The sequence below is a fragment of the Caenorhabditis briggsae genome (genome assembly GCF_000004555.2).
Source record: "Caenorhabditis briggsae complete genome, chrIII, whole genome shotgun sequence".
Classification (NCBI taxonomy): Eukaryota; Metazoa; Nematoda; class Chromadorea; order Rhabditida; family Rhabditidae; genus Caenorhabditis; species Caenorhabditis briggsae.
The window spans coordinates 8,701,623-8,725,500 of record NC_013490.2 but is presented as its reverse complement, the minus strand read 5'-3'; the positions used below and the strand labels follow the sequence as shown (position 1 = coordinate 8,725,500).

The 23,878-nt window shown below is 36.6% G+C and overlaps 4 protein-coding genes across 4 annotated transcripts; 2 read left to right on the top strand and 2 right to left on the bottom strand.

The window, feature by feature from the left end:
* Positions 1–74: 74 nt before the first annotated feature.
* Cbr-set-27 lies at positions 75–1,809 on the bottom strand (the record flags this gene model as incomplete). The annotated part of the gene is made up of 6 exons (XM_002641493.1): positions 75–362; positions 411–761; positions 807–1,349; positions 1,445–1,511; positions 1,559–1,715; positions 1,764–1,809. The coding sequence occupies 6 exons, from the start codon at positions 1,807–1,809 to the stop codon at positions 75–77; spliced, it is 1,452 nt and encodes a 483-aa protein (XP_002641539.1).
* A 1,236-nt stretch (positions 1,810–3,045) lies between these two features.
* Positions 3,046–5,196, top strand: CBG09837 (the record flags this gene model as incomplete). Its single annotated transcript, XM_045244154.1, has 10 exons — positions 3,046–3,085; positions 3,129–3,336; positions 3,379–3,468; positions 3,507–3,687; positions 3,794–3,938; positions 3,983–4,107; positions 4,149–4,260; positions 4,307–4,376; positions 4,855–4,987; positions 5,038–5,196. The coding sequence occupies 10 exons, from the start codon at positions 3,046–3,048 to the stop codon at positions 5,194–5,196; spliced, it is 1,263 nt and encodes a 420-aa protein (XP_045094123.1).
* A 418-nt stretch (positions 5,197–5,614) lies between these two features.
* CBG25880 lies at positions 5,615–7,176 on the bottom strand (the record flags this gene model as incomplete). Its single annotated transcript, XM_045244153.1, has 3 exons — positions 5,615–5,714; positions 5,771–5,880; positions 7,126–7,176. 3 exons carry the CDS (start codon positions 7,174–7,176, stop codon positions 5,615–5,617), a joined length of 261 nt encoding a protein of 86 aa, XP_045098954.1.
* A 282-nt stretch (positions 7,177–7,458) lies between these two features.
* Cbr-pbo-1 lies at positions 7,459–12,844 on the top strand (the record flags this gene model as incomplete). The annotated part of the gene is made up of 7 exons (XM_002641491.1): positions 7,459–7,522; positions 7,908–8,011; positions 8,750–8,817; positions 12,337–12,452; positions 12,512–12,582; positions 12,629–12,742; positions 12,791–12,844. The coding sequence occupies 7 exons, from the start codon at positions 7,459–7,461 to the stop codon at positions 12,842–12,844; spliced, it is 591 nt and encodes a 196-aa protein (XP_002641537.1).
* Between the last annotated feature and the right edge of the window lie 11,034 nt (positions 12,845–23,878).

Genomic DNA, 23,878 nt, shown 5'->3' with positions numbered 1-23,878 from the left:
AAAGACTTGAAACATAGATACCAAAAACAATTGAGCGATGATAATGCAGTAAGTTAAAGTTTTCAAGGAAATATTCATATGTTCTGCTTCTCCAGCTTCTCACAATACGTAAGTGCCATCTGAAGAATTTCCGATTCTCCGGCTTTCAAACGAGCAGCGTCTCCGTCAATTCCAACTTGTGTCAGCTTCAATGCGTCAAATGATGCTTCGTATGACCTCTTCAGAAGTGAGAAGCGAGTTTTCAGAAACTCGAGTCCTTTCTTTCTGATTTCTGGTTTTGTGATTGCAGCATCAGTAGCTTCAGGACAGACGAAAATAGCAGCGAACATGAGTAGATCGAGAGGGAAAGGCTGTTCGGGATACTAAACTGATCTTAATTTAGTTTATTTTTTCAGTTCAGGCAAACTCACATTGTACAGATCTACATGGAATATATTACCAGTGCAGTAAACGTTTTGAACATATTTCTCAATAAGTTTCTTCTTTGCTTCCAATGTTTTGTCGCTCTTCGGAATTCCGATTTTCAACTTAAAAAAGTCTTGTTTCTGATGATTGATGGGAATGAATCCATTATGAATCAAATGTTCTCCTTTGCTCCGGCAACCATAGAAGATTGTCACTTCTTTTCCTGCTTCCAAATCGCAATGACTAGTGATTACTGCACATTCGTCAGCGGGAGCATAGCAGACAAGATCATCCACTGGATCAGTCACAACACTCTCGTGGTTAGCCATATCGAGAAGTGGAATGAGAGCAGGAATCTGAAAGAAGTAATTAAGTAATTGAAAATGATCAAAGCAAATTACCATGATTGCTTTTCCGTCATCTCCAGATCCATTCTCACTGGGAACCATGTTGACTCTAGTCGTTACAGTTCCTACTGACCAAAAATAAAGTCGTGGAGTGAAATTGTAAACAGTGAATGGTGCATTATAGAAAATGGGAACATCCATTGTATTTCTAGCATCCTTCCTTCTTTGTGCTGACTCATAAATCTTATTCTTTGCAACCGCCAACAAGAAGTAGCAAAATTGTCTTGCGATTGTTCTGTAAAAGGTGAGAGCCTCTTCGAAAATCGGCGATGGTTTCAACTGAAGAAGCTGCTCTTCGGTGTAGAAAAGTGGTGTTGGGAAAGAGTTGGGAAGAATCGAAATGTACGAGTGCCATTTTGATTTCTCATTTTGTAACCAATGAACGGCCAAGAAGAGTGCAAGGCCAACGTTATCCATTCCAGAGACAATAGGATCTCGCTCGAACGCTTTTTTCAATAAAGACGACTTCTTTGCCAAATCAAGAGTCATCATAGCATGGCGGGAACACGGGCAACGATGTGACCATTTGGAATCGTTCTGAAAATATTGAATAAGACCCAGTTCAAAATAAAAATTTGGTACCCAGTAGCTTGTAATGATAGACCATTTGTTTTTGTGTCTCCTATCGTTACATTATTCCTTGCAACTTCAACTCCATCTGCCCATGCCATGAACTTTTTGATTACCTCAGCGTCTCTTCTGTAAAATAATGTTACTAGTAAAACTATGAGAATCCAACAACGTACACAGAATCTGATAGTCGTTTATCAGTGTCACTGACTCTTGCTTGGAGGCTTGAGACTTCATCGAGTATTCGTCGAATTGCAGAATGTTCTTTCCAAAGATCAACGATACTCGATGGTGGAGGACGACTGAGTGTCTGTTCGAACAATGTTGCTATTTCTGAATAATAAGTTTACTTTTAGTCCTCTGTTAATTAAAATGACCAACTTCCTAGAATCTGGTCTTCCAGTTCGCCATCCGGAGTTGGTGCCATTGCTAATTAAGTGAAAGTTGGATTCCGAATAAAGATACGAAAGATGAAGTTGAAAACGAAAATTTCAAGATAATGAAAGAACGAGAGATGATAGAACGGGGGTAAAAGTGACCAGAGGAGGACGTAAAGTGGGCTTAGACTCTCTCTGTCTCTGCTCCGGTGTGATCATTGAGCCACATTCTATTACACAGTGAGTGCCTGCAGACTGATGAGTTCCTACTACCCGCCCGCCAACGCACTTATGCCAAAATATCGGTGGAAGAGAAATCTCGGTGGAAGAGAATATGAAAATATCGGTGGAAGAGAATATGAATTGTGAAAAAATGAAAATGATGGGTGATACGGATTCTTCGTAGGAAATAAGGATTCGGTAGCTACAACTAACTGTAAGACAATATTTTCTTTAAAGCTAGAACGTTGGGCGTTTTTTTTTCCAGTCTTAGTTTGGCACAGACGAACGTCCAAAAACGAAACTACCGTAACCTAAAAATATGTTATTTCCGGAATTTTTTCTCGATTTTCCTGCGTTTTCAGTCAATTTTGTTTTTTCACTATCGAAAATGTTTATGTTCCTACTTGTCTGGGGAAAAATAACAGAAAACTCGCCAAAAAGCACCAAAAAACAAGATCATAAATCCTGAAAACAGAAATGTCTCAGGTTGCGATAGTTGTCTTAGTGGTGCCTTCGGCCACGGAATACCGTTGAATATAATGCAACATAATTCAGCTCAGGACATATGGTTCTAGTATTTCGAATTCGAAAAGTTGAAAGAGTTTTGAAAGATAAAATCGGCTGACGAAAGTCATTTATCACTTCATTGTCAGTATTCATTTTCAGTAATAGACAATACGGTATCTGTTCATGTAAAAATTGTCGGTGTACATCACTTATAAGTGGAAAAGGCGGCGCAAAGAGAGAAAATGATTGATTTGCTGTCATTTGTCCAAGTAATTGTTGTACAAAATCAGTTATTTAGAAAGAAAACAATCAGAAAAAGAACTACTTGAATGGGCTTGAGTTGAAGCTCAAAAAGTAACAGTTTCTCTGCGTCTCTCGTGCCTTTCGCGTACCAATGGAGCGCCGTTGCACTAAAAAACCAATTTTTTATTTGTCGACAAAGTTCGTCAATAAACAACCGCCTATTGTATGACTTTTTCATTAAAATGTGATGTACTTGTCTGAATACGCTTCGTATAATTTGAATTGTTCGTAATTTCAGCTCTACCGGCGGCAAAATGATTCCCATGTCGCTGGTGGTTTCAAATGTGAACACAGGTATCAAACAATGCTGTGGTTTCTGGAATTTATTTTTTTCCAGTTTTTCGTCGAAAAAATCCGACCATAATGTTTGCGATGGTCCGTTGCTTGTCGTCGGATCCGCCATCCACGACTTCCCAAGATGGTATTCCGATTTCCAAGAGAAAAATGAAGAAACTCTTCAAAGTTGCACAGTTATCGAAAAAGTCCAGATCATATGAGAACGACAAAATTGATAAACTCAGTGCGATGGCAGAATTTGGCCTGAAGTAAAAATGGAATTCATGATTTTCACAATAGTTTCTTTTCAGAGAATCGGACCTTGAAGATCTTCCTAGTCATAGCAAACCGACAATCAGTCATTCGCACCATCAGAATATGAACAAAAATAGTCACCAACTGTATGCACTAACAGAAGTTTATCACAAAGCTCTAAAAGTTCATGGAAGTTCGGAACCCTCGAAGCTCATCGACGACCATTAGTGGCGATGAGGAAAGAGTTGACAGATGCGGAAAGGATGAGAATGAGAATGAGAGTAGAAACAACGAACCAACATAAAGGGGCAGATAGAGTTGTTGCCATCGCTTTCACACTCAATTTATGTGATATGGCAATGAAGGTAAGAACAACTAAATAGGAGTACCAAATTCGTGGTAGTTTTCATGTCCTACCGTACTACCGTCATTCTGCATCTGTTTTTTCTCAACATCAACATCTTATTATAGTTTACCGCTGCATATTTGACTGGATCCAAATCTCTGTTTGCCGAAGCGATTCACAGTGCAATGGACACTTGCAATCAGTTGATTCTGCTGCTGGGAATACGATATTCTGCTAAAAATCCAGACCTACTTTTTCCCTACGGATACGGTACATTAACTCATAGCAATCATATTTTTTGTTTCCGATTCCAGGTAACATGCGATATGTTACATCTCTCATTTCTGGATGTGGAATTATGGCGTTCGGATGCGGACTGTCGATGTATCACGGAATAAGCGGCCTTCTCCATCCGGAACCACTCGAACCGTTAACCTATGTAAGAAACTACGTAGAGATGAAAATAATTTCTATTTTTAGGCTTACTACGCATTGTTCATGTCACTCTGCTTTCAAGGCGCATCTGCCATCACTGCATACCGAGAAGTTTTCGCTAAAGCCAGAAAAGCGAAAATCAGCTTGTGGAACTATGGTAGCCCTTATCTTACCTCAAAACCCTCTATTAATATTTTTTACAGTCCGTACATCTGCTGATCCTTCTCTCAATGTTGTACTTTTGGAAGACACTGCTGCAGTCACTGGGGGACGGTAGTTCAGTTTCATTAAAGTTTTTTTCTAAACGACAAAATTCAAATATTCTAAAAAATATATTCCGTTAATATACCAATTTAACGGATTTCAAGAAACCGTACTGCTTTTCAAATACAAACTTTCCTAGCTCAAAAAAAAAACTCATAACTGACATAATTTTATATTTGGCTGTTCAGGTTGGCATTGCTCTTTGCGCTATTTCTCTCTCGTCATTCCTGAATTCTCCAATCCCTGATTGCTGCGGATCAATCGTAATTGGAGCTTTGCTAGGTTAGACTGTGATATTCGAAATTATTTTTTTGTCTTTTCTAGGAACTGTTGCCTCGTTCATCATCAGAACCAATGCTGCCCATCTAGTAGGTCGCAGTCTGCCTAAACGGATAACGGACGATATTGTCGCGAGACTCAACAATGATCCTATGATTAGGCAAGTTCTAAAATTTCATATTCTAATTTCTCTAAAATTTCATTTCAGGTCAGTTCATGATGTGAAAGCCACTTGTCTGGGTGTAGAGCAGAGTCGATTTAAAGCGGAACTGGATTTCGATGGAAGAATGATCACAAGGGCCTACTTGCAAGAAGCTGTGCATTTACCAGCTCTTCTGAATGTATGAATTTGAAAATCTCTGAGGTCAATCTGAATTATATTTGTTTTCAGGAAGTTAAGCAAATTGAAAATGAAGATGAGCTAGTGGTGTTTATGGAGAACCACGGTGAAAAAGTGATCGACCGACTTGGGGATGAAATTGATCGAATTGAAGGAGAAATCACCAAAAAGCATCCAGACATTAGGCACGTCGATTTGGAAGCCTTGTAGAATAAAAAAAAATAGAGATAACACAGTATTTGAAGTATTTAGTTCTGTTTCCTTTTTGCCAAATATTCCCATTTCACCCTTTTCTTGTATTTCCTCGATTGCAAAGTGTTCTTCCATTTTTTTTATTGGCATTTGTATGTAACCGGTATTTTGACGTTTTCTGTTTATTTGTATTCCATCCACAGACACTAGCCAGCACGAAACCCCCGTCTTTTTGTCCCCCGAGTCAATCGTATAAAACTTAAACCGGTGTTAAAAGTTCAGAGAATTATAGTAGCAAGTTCAAAATGACGTATGTGAGCAATACAACAGAGAAACTAGAAACCCTTTAAATATGCACATCTTCATGTGTCACTTCCACACCCGTTGAGGTCAGAAACTGTTTGGTCAAACATAGACTATAAAATCATCGTAAAAATTATACTGTATCACATATAGGTTTCTGATTATCTTCTGCTTTTCGAATTTCTTTGTAGAATTTATGCATCTTATATTTGCGAACAGCACATCGGATACACCTGAAACGATAAAAAGTCATCAAGTGTATGAGAAGACATCGTAAATCTTGACTAACCCATTTATCGTAATCGTGAAGAAAAACAATGCTAACACAGCGGCAGTTCCGATACCAACCATCGGATCATATTCTCGATAGAAATCAGTTCCATTTTGCGCAGGATTGTGCTGAAAAGATTATTTGACTATCTTGTGATTTTTTGTTGATCGAGAAACGACCAACAGCTCATAAAGTTAGTTTATTGCAATTCCTTCCTTTCTTTCGTCTATATTTCCTATCCTTTCTTTCTTTTTTTGCTTTTTTGCCTTTTCCGGAATCATGGGAAGAATCATGGGAAAAATTCTAAAAATTATACAATGTTTGTTCTTTTTACCCCTCCCAAAAAAGGAAACTTCATATGTTTCATTCTTTCTGCATCCTCTCGCTCTGTTCTTTAGCATTCACACATTCCCATGACCACGTCAAATAAGAATGGAATGCGATACAACGATGCCGACAAAAAGAAGAAGGAAGATGAAGTTCGAAGAGCCCGCCGAGTCATAAAACTGTGCTATTCTTATCATTATTCGTTGTTATCAATTCCACATTTGTTCATGCCACATCAGACAGGACTCTCTCCCTCTCTCAACCAAATTTTCGATTTCCGTTTCAGTCTTGATTTCTAACGGTTTTAAGTTTTAAGTCGTCTTAAAACTAAAAGACTTAACGGAAAATAGATACTTTTGATATTGAAACAAGATACTAAAATACCGTATAACCTCTAATAAAACGGCACATTCATACTTTGCCCCCAACTGTTTTTAGATGCTGTAGGAGGTATCAAAAAGTGATATTTTATGAAAACATCTGTCCCTTTTAGAATTGGACATTCGTTTAAAGAAATTCGAATTTTCTGAGTTCTTCTACATTTCTTCAAAAAGTGTTCTCAAATTTTACCAGAAACATTTTTCTAATGAGATGACATTTTTTTTTGTTTCACAGTTTCTCAGAACGTTCAAAAAAAGTAGAGGACATTATGTTTATTTAAAAAAGATGTGGAAGAGAAAAGATTGTGGGCGTATCCAACGGTTCCCGTACCGAAAACTACCGTCACCAAACATTTTCGGATCATTTTTCTCGATTACTAAATTGCTTTTCGACCACTTTTGTGTTGAAAACCTCAAAGAAAGTCGAAAAAAAAAACTTTTCTAAATCATAAAATATATCTGATGAGTTATTAATCCCGAATGCTCTAATATTCAGAAAAATGCCACATTTTTATTTGTAAACTAGAAGGTTTTCTGTCTACTTTTTTTTCATAATACGGTCTTATGGGCTATTATATGGGCTAAAAAGCATTTTTGACACTTTTTTGTTTCGCAAAGGGAGAAAATCCGGATTCACTTTTTTAAACGAGAAAAAAAACGACTCACCTCCATAAAATCTCTTTTCTCTGCGCATAATGGATAGCAGTTTCGCGGCATTTCTGCAAAAATGAAATTACATTTTCGAGCTTCCGTTCTTTTTCGTTTTTTTCCCATCCATTGTCATCTTCTCCCGACATTTTTGGATGGAAACGAAATTTCTCAATTCTGACATATTTTATTCTTTTTTCTCTTCTTTTTTATTTTTCTGATTCTGATTGAAAAGCAAGAAAAAAATTTTGACATTTAGCAAAATATTTTTTTTTGGAATTTGAATATTCAAAAATCGTCGCTCACATTTGCCACTTCTTCCAAATTCTGTATTCTTATTTTCCAGATACAATGGGTCAAACCACTTCTCAAATTCCGGAACACGAACTCGAGCACTTGAGCATTGAGAGTGGATGTGAGTTGATTTGAGTCTGAAACGCAAATTAGGATATATGAAACTGAATGAAAAAAAAGTTGGGTGAAGGTTTGAGGGCCACTCAAGGTAACCTAAAAATTTACACCATCTCATATTTATTCATGAAAAATGGAAGAAGTAAAAGAGTCGAAAGAAGAAGGTGGTGAATGAAAAAAAACGGCACGAAGAAGAGAAAAGGAAGGAGAAGTGAAACAACGTAGTCTTCTTCTTCTTCCAATAAATTTTTTTGCCGTTTCCCGGCCCATCTTCAGAGAAAAGCTCAAACTTCAATTTTCCAATTTCTCGGGGTGTCTTCGGGGGTTTCTTAACGTATTCTGGACTCACTAAAGAGGGTTCGATGACTAAGATAATTGTGTTTTTTCAGTATCTCGCGGAGGAATTCTGAAACTGTACAGCCGGTTCATTTCATTGGCAACTCATCGAGACAAGACTACTAATGAGTATTTCCTCACTAAAGGAGATTTTCAGGTAAGAAAATTAGAAACTGAGAGCATCAAAATTTTGATAGTATTAACCTAAGGCCCGGCCCGGCTGGATATTTATTGGTCAAAATTTATCAAAAAAAAATTTTTTTTGATTAATTTTCGAGAATTTTAAAAAAAAAAATTAATTTTTGAGAAAAACACAGTTATGTTGCTTCAAAAATGCAATTTTCCGTCCGATCCCACTTCCGGAAAAATGTCAGAAAAAAAACTATTTTTCAAAATTTTGTTTAACCATTTACAAATTCAATATTTACAATTTAGCTTAAAATTAGATCATAAAATCAACTTTTTTCCAAAAAAAAAAGTTTTTTTTGCCTAAAAATCGAAGCTGGCGCCAACTGTCCGAGCTTCCGGGCCTCCCGGGCCGGGCCGGGCCTTGACAAACTTTTTGAAGGCCCGGCCTGGCCCGTCGCAAGTATGGTATTAACAATGCTGTACGAAAAAATTTGGTCATTAGGATGTCTATTGAAAATGAGCAGATCAAATTTCTTGACACTTCTCAATTTTTATGCTTCAAGTCATAACTTCATTCAAGATTAATCAGAAGCCATACATATAAATTCTTTGAAATACATTTCATAAGTCAAACATCTTGATGGGATTTAAAGAATTGCTTTGATAACTCAAAGGTTAAAGTCAGGGAGGCCTTCTGAGGTTTTGCTATAGTTAAAAGCTGAAATCTCTAAAGCCGACTTTTCTAACATCATCTAAATTTTTTCAGTCTATCGCGGAACTCAAACAAAACCCTCTTGGAGACCGGATAATCGACGCATTCTTCGCTGATGCTGAGTAAGTGAAAACGCCCACTAAAATATGACAAAAAGTGTATTCAAAAACAAATATTCTTTCCAATACAAGACGGTAGGGGGAGTATAATGAGAGATTCAGAGAGTGAAAAATCTGGCATAATATGATAGAGCAAACAAGAAGAAAGTGACGAAAGAAGAATAGAGAAAAGAAGAAGAAGAAGAAGGAAAAGGAAGAGAATGAAGGGGATAACTCACAGCCACAGGGACATAAATATTTTTGGGCGGCTTCTTTTCGATTAGGTTACGTTCTTCATTTTCCACAGGCTTAGATAATATTCATTCATTCTATTAATGTTTCAAAACCTCCCTTATTTCCTCTATTACCCGTTCTTCGTCCCCAAAAACGAAACCTTATAGAGGAGTCTTGGAGTAGAGAAAAATAGTGGGAGAAGATGTTGAATTAATAATATGTTTGGGGATTATCAACTACGGCGAATTTCTCATCTTCGTCTTGTTGAGTTTTATGACGTCTAGAATGTTGAGTTTCAGAAAAAAGGAAACAACTCAAGTTAAAGGGTGTACTGTAGAAATTCGGTATTCCTTCACGGAATGGTTTTGTAGGATACAGACCATATTCTTATTAATTTATTCCGACTGATGACCATAAAACTACCCTTGCCTTTTTCTCAAAAAAATGTAATCCCATTTATTTGAAATAACTTTCTCGGAATTCGGAGTCCGGACACAGGAGTTTAGATACCGGTTTTCGGAATTCAAAATATGGAATTCGAAATGCAGAATCTGGAATAGGGAATAAGAAATCCGGAAACCAGAATCCAGATTCCGGAATATGGAGTTGGAGATACGGAATCTGAAATACGGAATTTGGAATCCGGAACTCAGAATCTTGAATCCGGATATCTCTGCTGTGGTCTACAGGAACTCAGGACCAACCAAATTGGAAAAATCGTACCTCCCACTACGATTTTTGACCGAAAAATGTCAAAAACCTTTTTAAAGAGAGTTAAGGCGGGGATGCCCGCTGCCTCCAGAATAGGTTTCTGATTCTGGATTGTTCTTTAACCTAGATATTTTAGCAAAAGAGCCGAAGCAACTCTGTATCTAACCTAGAAAAAAGTTAGCGTACTCCTCTACTATGCTGATTCTTGGAGTTTAAAACTTTTTTATTCCGCATGACATTGTGTAAAGTAGGTTGAAATGTGGTTTTGAGAAAAAAAAAGAGAGAAAGAGAAACAGTTAGAAATAGGGAATCAAAAAATAACCCGTCGTTTTGTGTGGTAGTACTAGGTTAGAAGAGCATGACCCTGGGGGATTTTTGAGAAGAAGCGCGGCCACTAGACTCGTTGACTTTTTGGCTTATAATGTTCGATTCAGGCGGAAAGAAAACGGACGGAGAAATCTTTCGTAGCAAAAAAATAGAAGAGGAGTAGGAGAAGTGGAAAAAGAATAACTCTTTTTTGTCTTTTGTGGGAATAAAAAGAAGAACAAAGAATTAGTTTTAGGTTGGGTGACTTCTAGATTCTTCTAGACTCGATTTATTGTTTTTTTTCTCTTCTACTTTCTTTTTCCTTCCATCGTTTTTAGCTTTTCGTAGAATACTTCGAAGAGTAATGATAACAGACTGAACATTTATTTTGAGGAATCAGAAGAAGTTCAGATTCTTAGAAATTTTGAATACTGTGAGAGTCGCCAGGCGGAAATAGATATAGAGGAATTTCGGTGCAAAAAAACTGAAAAAGGGTTACAGTTTTCAAAAAAAAAATTTTTGACAGGAATTGAACTGCGTTTATTGCAATAATGTAAAAATCAGAGACGAAGAAGTGGATTTCAGAAAAAAACCATTCTTGAAAACGGGCCCCTGGCGGGCGATCGCCGGCCGAGTCATAGTTTTTTTGAGAACCAATATTTTTGGGCCAATTTAAAAAGATATGATGGAACTCAACGAGTACTACGAAGTGATATTATTTGGGAAACTGTATCTTGTAAATGAAGAAAGTTGTGAACCATACAGTGGGTAATCATAGCCGGGCCGCGTCCTGCCTGTTTTTTTTCAGCCCGCTTTGTTTGTAACTCTGTTCATAGGCAAGACACAATTTTTCGAATATCATTCTGTAGTACTCTAATTTATCTGGTCCAAAAATATTTCTTCTAAAAGAAACTATGGCTGGGCCGGCGAAGGCCCGCCTTTGGGGATCTCAAACTTTCTGACAACTTTTGACAAATGACGAATACTTCCTTTTATGATTTATAATTGAAATCTGAATTCCGAAAAAAGAAAACAACTGATTTATATAGTTTTAGGTTATGTTCCATAAATCTCGAATAAAAAAATTGTGATGTTGGTCACCTACTTTTTCACAAATATCTTTTTTTCAAAATAAGCTAAACCTCAAGAAAAGATGAAAATAACTTTTTCACAAGTTTCTGTTCCGTTCCAACTCTAAAAACTTGTTAAACGGCCCGAAAGTATTTACAATAAGCGTTTGGTGAGGAGCCAGATGGGTCGCTCGTCGAGCAGCTGTCATCTCCTCTTCTCTCTCTCTCTCGAGATTTACACTTTTGCCGTGAGAATTTCTATCCAGATAGAAAGAGAAAAAAAAAATAAGTGAGGAGCTCTCCTCCCAAGAAAAGAGTGCTTCTTTGAATACATCATCATTGAGACTTTGAAATTTTTCCAAAATAAAGTAGTAACCAAATAAAAAAACCTAACCCCAGTAACAAAAATGTTTTGTGTGTTAATCTCATTTTGGAGCACACAGACTTTTTTGTCTCATTTTGGAGACTCGTTTTTCTTGTCTTGTCTAACCAATTAGTTTGGAAAAATGAAGAAAAAAAAAGAAAAGAATTGCTGGAAAAGAAGAAGAAGAAACAACGAATACAAACCGATAAAAGCGAAGAGGCAACACAAATCGCGTGATGTCGATTCTGGAACAAAAAATTACTAGAAAAATGCAAAAACAGAAAAGAAAATGGAGTACGAATTGGCTAGAAATGTGTTACTTGATTTTTCGACCCATAAAAAGTAAAGTAATTTTCTTTGTCGTCGTGCCAAACTCACATAATAACATCTCCTTGAAAAGGCATTTCGAAAAAGTTCAGATGACCTTTGACCCAATTTCGAATTCGTTGAATAGAGAAAAACTTGCAAAATCAAGGTTCAATTCCTTTTCAAACCATCAAAAACCAGTAAAATATTCTAAACCTAGTGCATTCTTCCAAATTCTTGTTACCGGAAACACACTAATCAAACCCTATCCCCGTTCAACTTTGAGTCAATTTATCTAAGTTCCTGCAATAGATGTCAAAAAGTGGTAAACGGGCAAAATATTTTATACAATACCTTCTTTTTAAATGTTTTTTAGAGGAAATGAGATATATGGCATAAAATTGACGGTTTGGGGTGCGTTCCATTATAATGTTTACGGTAAATGTATCTGAAAATACAAAATAAAGGGAATATTCTATTGATAAAGTTTTCAGTGAAACACCGATAAAAAAGACTCAAGCACAAACGTCCTATAATCTCATATAATTTCAGAGTCCTCGAGCGCCGTAAGGTCTATTTCAAAGACTTTGTAAAAGTCCTGAGCCATTTCCGTCCGATTAACAAGAACAAACCGCATCCGTGGAACAGCCGTGAAGCTAAGTTGAGATGTAAGCCTCTTTTCGAGAAACGACGAGCGGTGTGATATATGTGTTTTTCTAATTTGCAGTCGCCTTTACGATGTACGACTTGAACAAAAGTGGCACCATCACAAAGGACGAGTTCCAGGATATTTTGGAGGCAAGCTTAATTTCAAAGTGTTTGAAATAATTCATAACTAAATCAGATGATGATCGGAGCAAATGTACCAAAAGAGCAAGTCAACTCAATCGCTGATCGCACAATGCGTGAAGCCGACAGAGATGGAGATGGATACATCACATTCCAGGAATTCTGCAATGTAAGTCTGGACATTTTCTGATTTTGGAAAATGTTTCAATTGTTTCAGGCAATGGAGAAAACAGACATTGAGCAGAAGATGTCGTTCCGTTTCTTGACATAATTTGGGTTCTACAAGACATCCGAAAAATGTTCATTTATAATAATTCGTGTCTTTTAACTAATGTATTTTTATTCGTTTCTTTGATAAAACAGATAACTCAATAAATACTACTGTAAAATAATTGGGTTATTTGAGTAATTGGAGAAGAAATTTGAGCTCACAGGGGATCGCCCGGACTGATAAAAACGGGTATATCTTTAGACATAACAACATCGGAAGCACAAAAATTGGTAGAAATATAATTTTTCGTTTTATTCAAAGCTTCTGAAATTTTCAAAGCTGTTCCTCAAGTCTGGGTATTATTACGATTGTCCAAAGACGAACGACGTAATGTTTCTTGCACGCCGTTGAGATTTTCATGAGATGAAGCAACTTTAACAAGCGATAAAGCAGCTGAAAGTTGATCAAATAATCGCAAACTTCGCCAGTTTACTGTTGAATTATTTGAAATTTTGCACTTTAAATTTGAGTCCAGTACAACGCTTAATTGAAGGTTTTATGCTAGTACAAACTTTAGTGCGGGTAATTATGCGCCACCCTGTATGTCGTTCGTTGGATGAAGCCGTGTAGATTCAGAATTGAAACTTTAACAATTATTTCGTTGAATTCTCATTATTTAAACAAGAAATTATATTTTCGTAGTTGATGACTTTTGTGTAGCATTTTCGAGTTGAAAGTTATGAGGCATAACATGACTTTTTGAAGATAATATAAAATATTTTAGGATTTTGGTTTTTGTACGAGAGCCCAGTATAACACTTTACTCCAATTGTATGCTAGTACAAACTTGAGTCCGGGTAGTTATGTGCCACCCTGTAAATGGTTCTGCTGCAAAAATTCTTTTTAATGTTTCTTTTTAATGTTCACTCTAGTTATAGTTCATTCTATTATTTTACATTTCCTATCACTAGAATTTATTATTTATCCATTTGGAATCTGATTATCATGTATTTTAATGTTTTTTTCCTTTTTTTTCCACGATTCTTGCAATCGTAAATAAATAAATAAATAAAAATTAGAGGTTTTTTTTCTATAAATTTATTGGATCATGAGGTTTTCTCATTGGGTCAGGAAGATTCTAAACATAGCTCGAGAAACAATACAGATCCCGATTTTCTTTCAATGTCGCGAACGTAATATTTGAAACCTCACTTTTTGTACTTTCAACCCAAATGTTTTTTTCTGCCAAAGACACACAAAATATCCTCTTTTACTCTTCCTCGTTGTCTTTTTTCTATAAAATCTTGGCAGAGTGTCAAATAGTAGCGGAAATTGCTTTACGTACAGTTCCTCCTCCTCCCAACATCTTTTCCCCCATTTTCTCCAAGTTTACTCTTTCGGTATCCGACTTTCTACCGTCTTCTTTTTCACTGTTTCTCTCTCATTTTTTTTGCGGGGGTTCTCTGTTTCGAGATGCTCAAAAGTGAAGAGTTGCGAGGGAGCCACACTTTTTGTCTTTCTGCTAAAAAGTTTGTTCTTTTTTATTCCGATCGCACTTTTCATTTCCTCTTTTTCTAATCGAACATCTCTTATCTTATTTCGAAACCCAAAATGAGTCAATTTCAAAACCGTACTCCTGGAATTGAAAGTGCATATTTGCTCTTTTTGTTTGTTTTCTGCTATTTCCTGGTTCTTATAATCCTGCAAAAAAGCTCAATGATCATCCCCCGCATCAGTAATTTGTGTTAATATGCTGTATTTTGTTGAGCAGGTAATCAGAGTGAGTAATTCGGGAGGTACAAAAATTTTGGGGTCACTTAAAAAAGGGAAAATTTTTATTCCGTTTCCCCGAACTGTGGATTTTGTACATCCAAATTATTTTCCGGTAATTAAGCGTTCTCGGTTGTCGGCTCGTAACTTTTGGACTGAAATTATAAGCGTTACTAGCCAAGTTCTGATCGAAACTAGCTCAAAAACGGATCTATATCGGGCCATGATCAGATTTTGTCTAAAGCAGAAGGTTGGGATACTAATAGCTCGGAAAATTTGTTCCTAAATTTGGTCGGCTTTAGTAGCGATCCTATCTTTGGTTTTTCTTTAGTAGCGATCGAATCTGACAAACCTCCGATCAGAAGTTGTCAGCGACGCTCGAGGTGGTAGTGAACCTACATAGTTCAGAAACAAGTTAGAGCTTGATTCGATCAATTCTAAATTTTAAGTTACTATAATCCTATTTTCCTTTTTTATCCAGGGAATATACATTTATCCCAAAGTGATTTGAAGGATATATAGAGTATCTTAACTTCAGAATTCCGAGAAGCCAATACTTTGAATCCTGTAATAGAATCGCCAATCCACAGCGACAGGAAGATTGCCAAAAATTTCGAAAAACTACATACAAAACTATTATGACTCTGTACTAATTTATTGCGACCGAAAATTTGACGGTTGTTTGAGCTTAGGTCCGGTAGCGAAACCCTCAGAGGCGCATTCGAAGCATATGTTTTCGTAATAATGTTCTTTTTTGGGATTAAAAAAGTTCAAACTTAATGAAATTAATCGAATACCGGACCTAAGCTCCGCCCACCGTCGAATTTTCGGCAGTAACGCGCATTGAATTTATACCAGAGTAATACCGTGAATAATGAGTATACCGTATTAGAAGGGCCCCCGTAATAGAAGGGTCCTCTGTGAAGAAAGACCAACTTCAAAATGTGTTTTAAAATTAAACAATTTCCGTAAGTTTCCTATGAAAAATATTCCGGAAATTCCAAATTTTCATAGTAATTTGTTGGAAGAGTGAAACACTTGCTCAATTTTGGTGAAACTTATAGATTTTCATGAGTTTTGAACTTAAATTCGTCGAATTTTTTGATTGAAATTTTCGGAAAAAATAGCCGGAAAAATAGAAGGATCCCCTCTAATTGAAGAGCCCCTGCAAAAGAAGGGCCCCGGAGGTACCTTGGAAAAATAGAATGGCCGGCCCTTCTAATACAGGTTTTGCGGTATGTTTCTATCGCAGGATTTTTGGAATGCTAAGCATTTTTGGTCTTTAAAAGTTTTCTGTAGTTGTAGTACTCCTTGATCATGACCACACGTTTTTTCGAAACCGAAAAACTAGTAAATACTGATAAAGTAATCTTACTCGATCCCTTCCGATTTATGGTTTTTCCGTCTTCCGCCCAATACCACATACACACTCGCATTCATTCATACATTGCTTTCTTCTATCTCATGTATTCACTTATCAGTCATATCTGAACTGCCTCCTCAAGGATGATCGTCTAATTAAGGTCGCCCACTTCTTCTTCTGTTTCCCGCAAACCGTTTTGGCGAACACACTGTACTACATTCCAATTGATAACTATTTCATTCACAGGCACCGGAAAAAAAACAATTGTTTTCTTTTCTCAGGAAAATGTTAGGTTCTTTATGAGGATCAATGTGAATGCCCGTATTTCTTCTTCTCCTTTTCTTCTCAGCTATCGGTTCCGAATTCCATTCTCTGCTGACATGATCAAAGATTCAGTGATAAATAGTTAAGAGAAACAATATCTTCTCCTTCTTCTTCTTTTGATTCCTTTTTTCCTTCATTCCATTTTCTTCGTTTTGTTGCGTCCGATAAATTTCCAAAGTGATTGGTGGGAGGAGAAGTGTTTCTGCAACCAGTCTCTCTTGTTATCAATAAACAGTTTTCTCTCCGAAAATTCCTCCTTTTTTTGAGACAACACACTTCGATGTCTCATTAAGCGAAATAACATTTGGTTAAGAAGAGATGCAGAGAAAACATAGATTTTGTGAGAACATCTGTTCCTTTTAAAATTGGTCATGTGTTTAAGGAAATTCGGATTTTTGGAGTTCCGCTACATTTTTTTATTCAAAATGTTCTTAGCAGTGTTCTCAATTTTTCCCAGAAGCATTCTTCAAGTGGGATTTGTTTTTGATTCCCAGGTTATCACAGAAGTGTTCGAAATGTCCTTTTTGAAATTTTTCGGAATTTCGAAAATGGAAATTTCGGAATGTTCAGGTTTTGAAAATATTCGGAATTTCGGAACTTCGGAATCGCACTTTTCCATCACAAAAGCGAGAACAATTAACAAAAAACTTCAAAAAAACTTCGGAAATATTCCAATCGGAACTTTCGAAATCTTTGGAACTCCGAATTCCATTCCAACCATCCCTAGATACTCAGAGCATCATAAAAAGTAAAGATTCCTAAAAAGACAGAACGTTCTGAATCACACATGTTGTAGGTTTACTATAAATGGTCCACTGATAAATTGTTTATCATAAATTCATAAACATTTTAGCAGTTGACACATTTTTTGTACCATAGGAGTCGAGAGCTCAAATTCATGAGCTCAAATTGAGCTCAAATTTAACAGTGTGGGAGCCCTTTCAATACAGGTTTTTTGCTAGTTCCCCCGACAACCGAATATCCCCCGTACTGATAAGTTGCCATCTTTTTGTGTTTCCACGTGGTATTCGGCCGGTGTGGAAGTACAATAAATAAAGCGTTCTCGAGTGCGCATGCCTTCGTCTTCAGAGCTTTTATTGGCGGGAGAGAGAGAGCAAGATTTTGGGTGTGTTTGCTCGTCCCGTATGGTCTCTAGGACCGAGGCTCCTGGGCTCCCGCTGCTCCTGCTCATCACCATCGCATTTCGGCTCTCGCCTCCCGAGTTGCATTTCTTCTTGAGTCGTCTTTGCGCAACCAACAAATACACACACACTCACACACAATCACATATTCGTTATGAAGCTTTTTTCTTTTCTTTTCTTGAAAACTTCTTTCTGGTTTCCGTCGTTTTTTTTTCAACTACCTGATGCCACTTCCTCAACACCATTTTCTCCTTTTTTTGATTCCAATGTATTGATGTTTGTTTCTTCTACAGTTGATCATGTTTGTTATGACACATAGTTAATAGGTGTTCATACTTTATTTCTCAAAATATCTTGAACTTTCATACTGTACTTTTCAACTACCTTTCGGGAACATGAAAGTGAAGTGAAAGTAAATTTGTCCAGTTCGTTTTTTTGACCAATCGAAGTACTAGTACTAGAATCTAGTATTTTTCAAGTGACACTGAACTTTTTTATCTTGCCACTGATAACAGATCAAGAATCTTTATAGCAACTTTTAGGTCTACATCCCACATTCCAGACTAAACAATCTATTCAAAATTGAAACTAGAGTAATTGAAAGTCCCTTTTCTTGCATAGAGGCAAAAGTTCATATCACCTAAAGTTGCATTATTTCGACTGATTTCGGGCCTGGGCTGCCATACAACAAAAATCGTGTGCTACAAGTGTTTACGCTTCGAATTATCGTGTCGTTTTGAGAGAAAAGCGACGAGATAGAGAGCCGCCGAAAAGAGGCCCCCCCCCCATCATCCGTTGCGTAGTACCTCAACTCCTTCGTAAGCACTGTTCTCAAGTACATTTTTTCCAACCACTACCTTCTTTTTTTGTTCTTATGTGTTGCGTCGAAAAAAGACGGAAATGCGCTTAGCGGCTAACTATATCAGATAGAGAGGGAATGGTCAGAGAAGAGATCAATGAGGAGACAAATTGACTGATTGGGGTAGATTAGGCATCGAAGATTGCAGAAATCGGAAGTCTAGAAGTAATAGGGTGGATTTTACAAATAAAGTTCAGACAAGCTGACTCAAGGATTGATTACCAAGGTTTGAGCTCTGTTCAGGTTTTTCCAGTAGTTTCATATAGCTTTCTTTTGATTTTTCTGTAATCAATAAAATTAATTTGATTTGTTTAAGAAGTTTATAATTTAATCATTTTAGTGCAAAATAATAACTTTAGAGTGCTGAAAAATGTTCCACAATTCCTCGATTATTGGATCAAACAGAAAACTTCAAATCTTGTTGATATAAATTGAGCTTCTTTTTTGTGATTCTTTTTTTCCCCATATGAATTCATACACCGTAAAACCTGTATTACAAGAGCCCCCCACTCCCAAGTTTGAACTCAATTATCTCGGTTTCTGTAAAAGATATAAAAAAGTGGGTAACTGATAAAACATCGAAGAAAACATCGACTGGTGATTTCATGCAAAAGAATTTATCAGTTGACAGATTTTTGATATCTCTCAGAGGACCCCAGATAACTAAACTTGAAGTCGACGGTTAGGGTGGGATTCTATTAGAGAGTTTACAGTAGGCCGCTTGAAAATACTAATAGTTTTTAAAATTCTAAAGGGGAAATTTTAATCTCGATTTGAAACGAAAAAATTGGAAGTTAGGATTCTGAGTTTTCCGGCAGAACTGTATGAGATCAGAAATTATTTTTCACGGATTTTGAATCTTTCATGATTTTGCATCTCCAAATTTTGTTTCAGTTTATTGTCAAGCTTTAACACAACCAGCTCAAATATGTTCAGCTTGTATTATTTTTTTGTTGAAAACTTGTGAATTTTGAAGCGTTGCCAACCTGAGCTTATGTCTTCAGTGATCATGAACTAACCGATGTCCTTCTACTTCCGTTTCAAAAACATCAAAATATGATAACTATAACATCTTTTGAAATCAGTAAAAACATGAACGTTTTGGTGGAACTAGTTCGTATTGGCAAAAGTGTTACCTCTTTTCTTCCCGGGGGTGTCCTATACAAGTGACGGTTTTACAGGACACCCCTCCCCAAACATACAACAAAACCGAATAGAAGAAGAAGAAGCAAACCCGCCTTCTTTTTCTGTCGTCTTCTTCTTCTTCACACATACACAGGTACATCTTGACGAGAAGAAGGCACCACGCCCTTTTGCGAATCCCATCGGATCTTCTCTTTCTCGACAACAGAATCATCCCTCTCTGTGTTTTTTCAAATTGTTTTATCATGTTGGTTCATCTGGGAGGTGCCTAGGGGCTGCTGATGAATTCATTTTCATGATGACCCATGATGGCTATCTTCGGATGTGCCACGCCCCTTTTTTCGCTTCGAAAAATGGTGTTCAACCCTTCCAGGCAAGGTCGACACTATCCGTTTTACTGCTATTACTCATCCCCTTTTATTCTCATTTATTCTCTTTTAAAGTACCCTCCCTATTCATTTCATTTCTTGTCTCACCCCTTCCACGTCTTCTGAGAAGTTGTGATGATCTAATTTATTTTATCATAAACATCCAATTTCCCATCATCAACAAACACGCTTCTTCTAATGGTTGTTGCCTGATTCTGATGATGATGGAAATGGCATCTTTTTTTCGCGCGGGTGTTTCAAAAATGTCTCACTTCTTCATCTGCTGCCACCCGGTTTCAAAATGCCGTCTTTGCTTATCATCCCCATCACTTATCAACAAACTTTTTTCTCCTTTTTCTCTTTTTTTTTTCACTAACACATCGTTTGGAGCCCCCCTAAGAATTGATTGTACTACTTTTGCGTTCTCCTTTTCTGTCTCATTCTCTCCTTTTTTATTCCCTGATACGATTCTGATTTCTCTTGTTCTCTGGGCGTCTGATTCTCTCTTCGATTTTGCCCCTCCCATTTATTTATTTATTTACCTCCACACAAAACGTCTCACACTCTCTCTGTATTTATGACTGTAAGCATTTTGAACTTGCCGCCTTTTTGCTCTTTTTCTTATTTTCGCACTATTTCTTCACACTATTCGATACAATTAAGTACGATGCTTGGTCCTTTGCATTCTTCCTTTCTGTTCTGAATTTTTTGAATTCCAGAAATCAAATGACGTTGAGGCGTTATCTAAATTTGAAATTCTAACCAGGTGCTCTAATAGCAATGCTTCTGAAACTTTTAAAAAGTTTTTTTTTCACAAAACCGTTAGAAAGTTTAAAATGACCAAAAACTGTATTTTATACTTCAAATTTGTGTTTGTTTTTTGGACAGTCCATATTTGATTTTCGTCTTCATATAGTTCTGTAAACTTTTTTTCCTTTACTATATCATGTGGTTCTTTTTAGAGCAACATTTCGAAGGTAGTCTTTTAGAAGATGGGTGAACAAAAATAAGTTTCCAAAATACTTTTCTTGTTAGAATAGTATTGCTTTCAGTTTTTTTTCGAGGTTCCTAGATTCAGAATCATTCTATTCACTTATTCATTTCTTTGAAGCTGTTCTGCTCCGTAGAATAAACTTTCTTCGCTATTTTCTTGATTTTCTTCAATTCAAAATGTATTTTTGAATACAACAAAACTCTTTTTTAAATTCTAGGACACAAAACAACAACTTGTCCTTTTCTCTAAAAAAATAAAAATTTGTCAAACTAAATTTGTCAACTAATAAGTTATTTTTCATAAAATCACTAATATTTTATCAGTTGACAGTTTTTTGATATCTCTCAAAGGAACTGCGATAATTGAGTTTAAAGCTGGGTGGTCTTCTATTAGAGAAAATACGGCATCTTGAATTCTCAAAACGAGTTTCGGTCATCTTAAAATTGATAGTGGATACCTTATTTTTTCTAATTGATAATTCAAGGTTTTCAAAGGCATTTGAATAGTTGAAGATGTTTCGACAGCTCCAAGAAGAACTGAAATAGATGAGGTTCTAAGAAATGGTTCGTGGTGCAGGTTTATTAGAGGATGTAGGTCAGCCAGACTGTCTCTTTTTTCCAACTTGAATCATATACTTCTATCTCAATACTCTAGTTGTCCATTTCCATATGTTCTCTTTTCTTTCCGCCATTCAACACCTATAACTTTTCCTGAATCAAACTGTTTTTTTCCATTTCTGCGCAACTTTCGAAACGGTTTCGATCATCCATCCGTTTTTTATCCCATTTCAATCGTTTTCTCCTTCTTCTTCATTTTTATATTCCATCTTCGATTCTCTTTTCCACCTTGATCGTCGCTTCTTCGCACATTTGTATCAAATAATGGGTCTCAATCTCTCTCTTTTCTTCTGCGCACGAGTAGGACCTCCGACACATTCCAGTCTCTTCTTCCTATGCTATTTCGCATCAGTGGATCAGGCATCATCAGCATCCTTGAAAACTTTTCTCCCTCTACTTTTCACTTCTTCTTCCCATCCCATCCCTTCCCATCACTGATGAAAATTTGCATAAACAGTAGCAGTGTGTTCTTCTTCTGCTTCTGCTTTTTCTTTTTCTTCAGATGCCTCTTACCGTTCTCTTTCCTTTCCCGGGATTTCACTTTTCTTCCGATATCAAAGCGAAAGCAATTAGGTTTTGTTGCGTTTGTGGGCTAGCCCAAAAAAGATGGAAGTCTATTTTTTTATAGTTTCTGTAATCGGATCCCTCATTTTTTCTTCCTCCTAATAATAATAATATTGCAGCAGGGCGTTGATTGAGAACTGAATGCAAACATTGACCTCTTAGTCATAGAGAATGTCTGGCAAATAAATGAGAATAAAACATTGAATTATATAGGGGCGCGAGAGGAAAAAAAAACCAGAGATGTGTGGGTGTGGTACTGATTTCATTTGGGGGAAAAAAGAGAACATTTCCTTAAAAAGGTACACTCATAGCCAAAATATTCAGTTTCTTTCGTAGTGTTTCTTTTTTTATACTGTAGAAAAAGTTGATTGGTTAGCATCTGGAAGGTTTAATGGTGTTTGTGGTTAAATTAGTTAGTACTGTAATTTTTTAGTTCATTTGCAGAAGTCGTATACTAAAGTTCCAAAATGAAATGAATTGAAAACTTGAAGCTTTGCATATTTGATTTCTCGGATGATTACGGAAATACAAAGCTTCTGGTTTTCCATTTATTTATTTTTTACAAAAAGTTTACAGAATTCTCATCCAATTTTCATTTTCCAATTTTAATTGGGACATCATTCAATTTAGTAATACTGGAGCTGGGGCGCCTTCCGAACATTTCACAGACCCCTTCAAGAAGACTGTAGCTCAAAGATTGGAAAGATACATGTATAACTGCAAAAAATATTTAAGAACAGCCAGTTCAATTTTATAAGATTATCATTTTCTGATGTACATATTTTTACTAGCCGAAATGTCGTAATCACTCTAATACAGCGCCCCTCCCCCTCAACTTTCCACTTACAGACAACTTATCTCGGTCACTGAGAAAGGTACCAAAAAGTGATCAACAGATACAACACTTTTTATAATTAGATATATTTTTTTGTTGACGACTTTTCGATATCTTTCACAGGAACCAAGATAAATGGGCTCAAAACTGACGGTCAGGGGGGGGGGTGGCGTTCTATTATATTATAGTGTTTACGGTAAATCAAGTCACAGTTACGGTGTTGAAGCCTCTGGTGTATTAGAGAATATGTAGTACATTTAAAGTTTTGGTCCCTCAGAAAACATAGTTGGGGAATCATATTTTTAGAGGATTATTTTGCTCCTTATGAACCAAAAATTAAATTTTCGAATCTATAAATCTATTCCTACCCACGATTTCAGTTCTTTTTCACTATCTTCATCGGCCCTGACATTACCATTTTCTTCTTTTTGTTATTTTTATTCTCTTCTCCCGAATTACTATCAACGGTTACACTGAAAGTTCTTCTTTTCCTTCTTCCTCCCAGGACAATCCTTTTTTAAACCCTATCATCATTCCTACTGTAACACTTTCTTCTTCTTCTTCTCAAATATTTCTCAACCCCATATGTCACTTTTGGAAAACGACTCCATCTCTATTCTCATCATCTCAGGTTCAATTAATCACCTAGCCATATCTAAACTTATCGTTTCTCACTCTTTCTCTCCTCGCTCTTTGGTGTTTTATATAGAACTCCACCCAATTCCCACCGTACACACACACACACACACAACGTCTTCATCTTATTCTTCGACGTCTTCTTCACAACAAAACTGAAGAGATGGAGAAAAAAAAATCATAACTGAAAACGGTTTTCTTGCCCCCATACTACTTCTTCTCTCCCAACGAAAACCACACCCTAAATTTCTTGGCCACATACCGCCCGACCCAAAGACTCTGCGTCTCTTCGTCTTATATGCTATTTCGTTGACTTCTCGCGCCCTGGAGATAGGGAAAAGGGTTTCTATTCTAAATCACTGTTGAGATGATGTTGGACCGAGAAGCGAAGGGGATGGAGATAGGGGGCGAAATAAGAAGAAGAAGTTGTGTTGTGTTGCCGCCCGTTGACTCTTTTTTTGCATGTCTCAACGACGATT